General features: G+C 42.0%; 1 protein-coding gene across 1 annotated transcript in view; it reads right to left on the reverse strand.

Annotated features, from left to right (window-relative positions):
• Positions 1–8,707, reverse strand: part of KIF6 (kinesin family member 6) — a 354,123-nt gene extending 345,416 nt beyond the window's left edge. The window contains exons 1-2 of the mRNA XM_084890084.1: positions 8,571–8,707; positions 4,732–4,841 (exon numbers count right to left, since the gene is read on the reverse strand). Coding sequence (XP_084746210.1) covers positions 4,732–4,841; positions 8,571–8,636 — 176 coding nt within the window. The 5' untranslated portion in view covers positions 8,637–8,707. The remainder of the gene's footprint in view (positions 1–4,731; positions 4,842–8,570) is intronic.
• Positions 8,708–9,389: the final 682 nt, after the last annotated feature.

Genomic DNA, 9,389 nt, shown 5'->3' on the forward strand with positions numbered 1-9,389 from the left:
TGGGCACATCCTTGATTAATGTAGAGACTACATGAAATGTAGGACTGTTGTCACTACTGAGCAGTTCAGAAGGATATTTGGAGTTGGGTTGGAAATATAAAATAAAATGGAATTCATTGTCTTCAATCAAAATTAATTTCAAAACATCCCTATAGCTCCGGGGTGGGGTGGGGAATGTCCAGGCTGAGGGCCATATAAGACCCATGAAATCATTTGTAAGTTGAGAATTTTACATGGTCCGTGAGTCATACTATAAATATATGTGACAAATACACTCACCAGTCCAAAATTAAATTTAAAAAGAAGAGAAAATGGACATGGAGACACAAACTACAGCAAAAACAGGTGTTCAATGTCAGTCTTACAAGAGCGGGTGTCTGCTGGGCAGGCATGCCCCAAGTGGTTATAACCAGTATTTTATTCCCTGGTGTGCAAGTCCCTCCCTGGTTCCTCATTGGCTGAGTCCTGTGGGGTGTACAATCTTCCCAGAATGGTCACTAAGTTTCATTATTTCCTTATCGGTTTATTAATATTTATTTTATTAATATTTATTTTATTTATATTATTAATATTTATATTCCTCTTTCCTTCCCAATTTAAGTTCCCTTGTCCCTTGGCCCCTCCCCAGCATCCTGTTTGCCTGGGGACTCTCCAGGTGCATGAACTTGGTCACATCAGCAGGCCATTATGCAAGCAAATTACCAGAAATTTTCCATTCATGGTTAAATGCCTTGCCTCGAAAATGGACCTCCACTGATTTTATTTCTAATGATATCCAAATGGTCCTTGGCAGAAAGAAGGTTCCCCACCCTGGTATAGCTTATCAACTGGCCCATTTGAAGAAGTTAACAATGAAACTGTATACAAAGAGAGATTGTAGGACACTCTGGCTGCTATGTCATTCAGCAGGCAAGATTATGTTCTAGACAACAACATTAACGTGGGTGCACCAGGGCCCAGATACAAACACAGGGGACACGGCCTCTCTGTGCTGTTCAGGGCCCTGCTGGCTGTGACAACTGAACACAGACCCAGTGGTGCTTGTGAGGTTGACGATGACTGACTAAGTCAACAGCCCCACTGTCTTAAGTAACAGGAATGACAACTACCACCAGTTAACCAAAAGAGATGGCCAGGCTTTCAATAAACCATACAATAGCATTCAACATCAAATCATCATCCCAAAATATTTTATCTTATATCATTAGAGCTGCATAGTAATCTGAAAAGGCATTGTGATCATCTGTTCTCTGAAAACCTTTGAAGAGCAAAAAAGTTTACCAACTTGAGTGGAACCTTTTACACCGGAAGAGGCTGCTTTATCCTGGGACTTAAGGCCGCTGACTCATGGCCCTGGAGCAAACCAGTAACTCTCCTTAAGATATGACTGGGTTTCCTGGTTCCTAGGAGGCCCTTTCGTCCATGAGGAGGTTGTGGAGGCTTTACTGACCTCTCCCCACCCAGAAACGACTCATCCTCGCCTTTCCAGACCAGGAAATGACAACTCCATCCTTCTAGCAGTTCAGCTCAAACCCTTAGGGCATCTTGGTTCCTCTCTTTCCACTGCACTCTATACCCAACCCATCAGCCAACGCATCATCTCTGACCTTTAAAATACTTGCAGAATCCAACCATTTCTCACCATTTCCACTTGCTACTACCCCGGCCCAAACTACCAAAATGTCTTGCCTGGTCTCCTTGACTCCCTTACAGTTTATTGGCTACATGTTAGCCAGAATGATCCTGCTCAAACTTAAGTGGGATGATTTCATTCTTCTGATCAAAACCCTCCATTGCTTCCCATGGCACTTTGGGAAAGAGCTTCATATGATCTGGCCACTCTACTGCCCCTTTAACCTTCTTCCTGCCCCCACCCCCACCCCCACCCCAGCTAACTCTCCTCAAGCCACACAGATGCCTTGTCTTCAAACAAGCCAGGCATTCCCCGCTCTCAGGGACTTTGCTCTCACTATATTCTTGGCCTGGACTTCCCATTCCTCAGATATCTGAATATCTGGCTTCCTTGCCTCCTTCAAGTTCTTGTTCAAATGTCGCCCTCTTGTCCACCTCCCCTGAGAGACCTGTGAAAGGCTGCCACCTTCCCTCCCCTTTGCTGCCCTTCTCCAGCACTCCTCTGTCCCCTTCACTGTCTTAATTAGCCCATGGCCCTTAACACTTTCTGACGCACAGGGGACTTATCGATCTGCTTGCCCATCTCCTCCCACTAAAAGGTAAGCACCATCAGAGCAGGGGCTGTGCCGCCCTCCCTGCTGTGTTCCTAGCCATGAAAACAGCTCACAGTGAACGATCAATAAATGTTTATGGGTCAAGTGGATTTTCTCGGGAGAAAACAGCCTTTAAATGCTTATAAAGGTATGTATCAGTTAAATATTTTATTACTATCTCTATTGAAAATACCAAACCAATATTTCTAATTCAGAGATTTAGAACGATCAAGTGATTTAAAAATAAACAATCAGCACTTTTTCTTTGTGATAAAATTTCTTTACCATTTATTTTTAAAATTTATCTTTATTATTAAAAGTATTATAGATGTATGCTTTGTTTTTGGTTTGTTTTTGGTTTTCCCTATGGACCCCCTCCTCCCCACACCCACCTCTTTCAAGCCTTTGCCACACTATTGTCTGTGTCCAAGGGTTATGCATATATGCATACAAGTTCCCTGGTTAATCCTCACATTCCCCACCACCACCTTCAGTCTGTTCATCGGTCTGTTCATGGTACTATGTCTCTGGATCTATTTGGTTCATCAGTTTATTTTGTTCATTAGATTTCACATAAGAGTGAGATTATGTGATACTCGTCTTTCTCTAACTGGTTTATTTCACTTAGCATAATACTCTCCTGGGCAAACAGTACTTTTTCAATAACCATATATGTATTTAAATTCTCTCTGTATCTATATAACCTAAAGAATACTTTGGAAAGGGCCAATTCATAGAGGCATGGCCAATTTTTCCTAATAATCAAACAGAATCATGCTGAATAAAATGTTTTAGACAAGTGTGGCTTGTAGAGAATGGTGTTAGGCCAGCTGTTATGAAATCATAGCTGCTAAGGTATGTAGCAAGTTTACACCCATGGGAGAAGGCCCCCTATGGAAAAATCCAATCATTTACTATAAGGTTACTTCTTAAAGGACAGAATGAAAGGCGATGGGAGCCAAAAAGACAAGGTGAGGACCGCCCACTGTGTGAGCACATGCTAGCAGTCCTGCTTGTACTTACTGGGAAAGGAGACACAGGACGATGGGTGAGGTGGGAGGAGAGATCCATGCATGATGACAAAGGGCAGAGTTGTGAAGACCAGAGAACTTTATGAGACAAACAGATGAGAGTAAATAAATATGAGAACCATAAAAAATAAAGTATCCAGGATGGCTTTATCCAAAGGGCAAGGGCAGGAAGAGCCAGGAAAGAAGGACCATGGAAAACAGTCCAGAGAAAAAAGCAAGGGAGCAGTTGGGATGCCTTCCCCAGAACCCAGCAATCCGCCACCTCAGTACAAGCCCCAGATCAAAGATGGGGTTAACTTGGGCTCAGACTTCTCCAAAAATCAAAAGTGGGGGCTAAAGGAAATCACATCATCTGAAACTGGAGAATAAAGATGTTGTGAACTAGCCATAATCCCAACATTCCAGGCCTCACTGTTGGGGAGTGTTTGGACTAAAGGCACAGGTGACAGTTCAAGGTCATTTTCACCTGAACTGCACAGCTCAGCACTGTCCGAGAGAAATGTAACGCATCCATAATGTGAGAATATGTGTTATTTAAACATCTTAGTAGCCACATTTTTTTAAAGTAAAAAAAAAAAAAAAAAAAAAAACAGGTGAAATTGGTTTTAACATATCTTAACACAACATATGAAACACTTTATCATTTTAATATGGAATCTATATGAAACTATTCAAGAGATATTTTACATTGTATTTTTTTGTACTAAGCTTTCAAAAAATCTTTTATGCACTTTCTACTTACTGGCCTCAGTTTGGACTAGCTACATTTTAAGTGCTTATGAGCTATCTATGGCGAGTGGCTGCTGCACTGTCCAGTATAGCTATAGGCTGTTCATGTGTGGGCTGAGATCTGTATATCATTTACGTTTTAAAGAAGGCTCACATATTTGGGATATAATTTAAAAAAAAAAAAAACCTTCTTATTTTTAATAACATTTATTCATGCAATGAACTTCCTATAAGTGCTAAATCCTAGAGAGCCAAGTAGGAAAAGGATAACACTGATGTGGCAAAGACTGGCTAGGACCGCCGAAGCTGGTTTGGCTCAGTGGATAGAGTGTCGGTCTGCGGACTGAAAGGTCCCAGGTTCGTTTCTGGTCAAAGGCATGTATGTTGGTTGCAGGCACATCCCCAGTAGTGGGTGTGCAAGAGGCAGTTGGTCGATGTTTCTCTCTCATCGATATTTCTAGTTCTCTATCCCTCTCCCTTCCTCTCTGTAAAAAATCAATAAAATAAATTTAAAAAAAAAAGAAAGGCTGGGACTTTGGGGTACCATGGTGGATACAGAACTACACCCTCCTTTCAACTTTGGGCACAGCAGTAAAAAGACAAGTTAGATTCTATCTTCCCGATGACAGAGAACTGCACTGCCTTCTCCCTAGCGCAGGGTGCTAACGATTTCACGGTGGATATGAACGCAGTACGTGTTCGTTCAGTAGCAAAACAGATATAAAGAAGGAGAAAGATAAACTTACTTAAATCTGTAGCTTTCTCGCTTATTATTCACAAATCCATCTGCCAAATCACGAGGCAAGATAATTTCCAAGCTTGGTGCTACTTTTTCATCTTCATCTATGGAATAAATCTGCCAACATGAAGACAGCAAATGCATATAAAATGGTATATTTCAGGCCTGAACCATGACCATATTATTATGCTATGCACTGTAACCTTATAAAAAATACACTTTTAAGATAAAAAAATCAAAACATAGTACAATTTGGATAATTTTCCTCTTTGAACTGTGCGCAGCCTCAAACAAATGTATGGAATTGAACAGGAGGTAAAACCTAAATCAATGCTCTGTCAAAGCTCGGATCCTCTTTGACTAATCTAATATTCAAATGTGAACATTTGAGTACCTCTGTTGTTGAGAAACCAATAACCCCGAAAACAACATTTTATCTAAAGATTGCTTTAGAATTATGGACCAGAAATTAGCACTTTATTACAAGCAACAGCATCTCTGAGCATTTACAAAATGCTAGACAAGAAGAACAAAGGACTAGGTCTGAGACTTCTCAGAGAGCTCAAAAGAATGCTCTCCTTCAAGTTGTGTTCAAAGAAGCCCAAGCTTTCAAGACACATATTCAGGCATTTCATAAAAGATACGTGGTTTCAAAAGACACGGATATTTCATGTCTTTGATGTCATTTTCAAGGCTGTACTCCCAGCTCAGCCACTAATTAGCAAATGGCCTGGGAAAAAATCACTTCCCCACTCTAAGCTGATATGGAATGAAGGGTCTTAATCAACCCCCTTTCAACTTAATAGTCTCTGTGTTCTTGGTTACCTACTCCTTTATGTATTGGCCAGAAAATATCAAAGGTCAAGCTTATAAAAAGGTCATGTGGAATAAAGAAACGCCTATGATTTTGTGTCCAAAGACCTGGCCCAACACTAATCTCAAGTTACCAGATGTGTGACCAGCCACCACGTGGCTGTATGAGAATCCTGGTTCCTTAGACCTAAGATGAGGAAAGCAGATTTGCCTCCCTTACAAGGTTGCTGCAGGGATCAAATGACGTCATGGAAAGGAAGCATTTTGTAATGCACCATAAAAAAATGTTAAGTCATTAGATTTAGAGGTTTTTAAGAAAGGCTTCTTGTCTTTCACCAGGATATAAAATTATTCCTAACAGGCAATACTTCCTGTTTAAGACCCATTAGATGCTTAGTTATGGGGGAAAGTCCTATTCCTAAGCAAATAAAAGCCCACCTAAACCTCCAGGAAACCTGACTAATTTTCCCGAGCAGATTTCTAGTGAACATTCTCATTAAAAATGTGAAGAATCTATGTAAAATGACATTATTTGTAGAAAATAATGGCATCAGGTCCACGGCTTTCCGGCTAGGTTTTCTTAAGAGACATTTAAAAATTATATTGTGTAGGTCAGTACATTAAAAAAATAATATAATGCCCAGACAGGTGAGTAAAAGGGATTATAAGACGTGAAACATACAAGAGTGAGGGCTGCCATGCATTAAAACAAACAAACAAAACAAAGCAACAACAATAAAAACCCTGTAGCATTCAGCGTTCAGAAGATAAGAAGGAACAGCTACTAGCATAGGAATGGTGACCCACCACCATCATTAAGTCATTCTTTGGAGCATTATGAAAATCCCCATATACCCAGAAAACATGTTTTGTCCAATAGATTGATTTTCTATCCTTAGTCACAAAAGGATTTGAGATAGAGTAGTTCTTTAAGAATAGCAGATAATTAGATCTAATGAAAAGATGAATATGAAAATATTTCAAAATACACAAAGCAGTATACAAATGAAAAGGCACTGCCATCATCAGAGGTTCATCTTGGGTATTTTTTTATTTATTAGCCTATAAATTACTGTAGTGCTTTAAGAAATGAGATTAATGAAGCAGTGGAACCATAAAATGAAGAGGGGGGGAAAAAAACAAACACTTTGAGTCACTCTTGGTTTAAAGCTACAAGCAGCATTTTCAGTTTGAGAAACAACCATGTAATCTTTTGGGGGCAAAAAGATAGGATGCAAACAGTGGGATTTCTAAGGGAGAGCAGGGATACACTAACTCAAAATGTGTTCATCTGTGCTCTCTCGGTTTTGTATATTGGCATAATGTTGCATCTCGGTAAGAAACCTGACTTTATGAAAATACGGTATGACACCTCAAAACACTTCTTGAAGTACCAATCTAGTACACAGCATCCCACAAAAGAAATGCAAAAGAAGGCACATTAAGATACCCAAACATTGCACTTTTAAAAAAACAAGAAAGTTCAATATTAAATCCAAGATTCTCCATCAACCCATCCACAATTCTGCCTGTCCTCTCACATCACCATATCTAAGCACCTGCTTCTGACTGCAAAGTCTATGAGGACAAGTTCAGCATTTTTACTAAAAATCTAGGGGGAGAGTGGGAGGCTGGCATTATATACACTTTTTACATATGATGCACTTTTTACAACCTTCGGGTAAGGGAATGTAAAAAGAAAGAAATTTGGAAGAAACTCATATCAACTTTCTATACTGCCTTATTGTTTTTAAAAAAGCCAATCTTTCCTTTGGAGTATTCTCATGCATCTTTTCAATGCATTTCACCAGTAAAAAAAAAAAAAAGAGTGATGACAAAGACACTCTATCCTCCTTGTCTGAGGAGAACACATAAATGCACAAAGTACACATGGTAAATGCGAAGCTATGAGATGCCGTAATGTTACATTTATACATGTGCCCTGTGTAGAAATATAGATATGGGCGAGAGATAAAACGTTAGTAATATACCCATTCCAGGCACTGATTAATAAGACTCAGGTTGCCCTGGCCTAATCCCCGCTTTGTGAGGCAAAAAGGTTTTGCCTGAAGAGCCAAGAGCTTTGGAATGATAATAATTTAAAAAATCCTACGTTAAAATCGGGGCTCTGCCACTCCAGAGGCGGGTGGCTTGGGCACATTACTCATCCTGAGACTCAGTTTCCTCATCTGCAAAATGAGGAAAATGGCATTAACTTCGCAGGGTTTTCATGAGAACCAGAGATAAGGCAGACAAAGCACATCAGTAAGAATGGCTATGCCCCTTTCCAAGGAGAGAAGACCAAACATTTAAGAAGCATTCAAAGTTTCTCTACTCAGAGCAAGAGCAATGTTTTAACTTTCTCTGTACCCAACACTAGAGGAAGCACCTAGGAAGTGCTCAACTCATGTTTTCTGAATACCAGTGAAGATTATATGAGCATTCTTTGTGTCAGGAGGCATAAATATCTATTTACACATGCACTAAACTCATGTCTCTGCTGCAGAATGAAAATACAGTCAACAAATTCTAAGGGCCTACTGTGTGCAGAGCCTCTGTGTATATCTCTATTTGAATCTATTATCTGCAACATCTCAGCCATGTATGGACACCTATCTCCTGCATGCCTTGCCTGAGGGCGGGACACAAGTTTGAGTGCATGTGTGTGTATGCAGAGATGCATGACTATGTCCTAGAAAGGGGCAATATGCCTAGTTGAGGTGCAGCCCACGTGAGTGTACAAACACACATCAGAGCATGCGTTTGCCCCCGGGTGAACAGGTGTGCCGGGTGTATGTATGTGCTCTATGGAGCCTGTGTCTGTGCTCACAGGGCTGTGCTGGGTGGGAGTGCCCTGGTGTCTGTCTGTCCCAGTCCTGCCAGCCAGGCTCCTCAGACAGAGCATGCAGGATTCCCCCAGACACCCTGAGCCCTACGCCAGCCCCTCCCCCTGGCCCAGGTCCCATGCATGCCGCCCCTCCCCTGGCCAGGGAGGCCCGCAGTGGCCGGCATCCTCGCTGCTCCGACCCGTACCCCTTGCGGCTGCTTCCGGACAGTGGGCTTCACCCTGGCGAAAATCTGGATCGTCTGCTTCACCATCTCCTCCTCTGGACTGACCCTTGACCTCTCAGGCCCAGGCTCTCCAAACTTCTGATTTCCACCGCCTCCAGCAAGCCGCAGCCTTAGCAACAGTAACTAGGGACACTACCCAAGGAGCAATGCGCCAACCAGGACCGCCTCTCCTCGCTAATTGGTTGCTAATGGAGTGCCCCGCCCCCACCCCCCAGGGAAACACTGAGGGGCGGGGTTGAGGAGAGCAGAGCTGAGCGGAGAGTACTCGGCATGTGAAGGGGGGGCTGGGCTACAAGTTTAGCTCCAGATGGAGGGTGGTTAATGCGGTGACAACCAACATGCCTTCCCTGTCCCTTAATCCATTCTTCCCTTCTTTAGCACTGAAGCCATTCTGTTTTTTTTATTATTCATTCATGGAATAAATGGCACTTGATCTGTGACAGCAATGTGCTGGCTGGGGATCCTGAGCTGCGCAGAACTGCCTCTGCCCTCCGGCAGATTAGGTCTGATGAGGGATGCAGATTTCCATTAGGAAATTAGAAAGGATGTCGGGGTAAGCAAGGGACTCTGTGAACGTACCTCATCAAGCTCTGTTTCAGAAGAGGGAAGACTCGAGAAAGGGGGACCGACCGTTTCCCACGCAGTGGTCATATCAGAGAAGAATGGGCTCCTTTGCGCAGTGTTGGTGGGGATGTAGATTAATGCAGCCACTGTGGAAAAGAGCAGGGAAGTTCCAAAAAAAAAAAAAAAAAAAAAAATTGAAAACAGAATTGCAATCGC

This window comes from Pipistrellus hanaki (assembly GCF_964339955.1).
Source record: "Pipistrellus hanaki genome assembly, chromosome: 7".
NCBI lineage: Eukaryota > Metazoa > Chordata > Mammalia > Chiroptera > Vespertilionidae > Pipistrellus > Pipistrellus hanaki.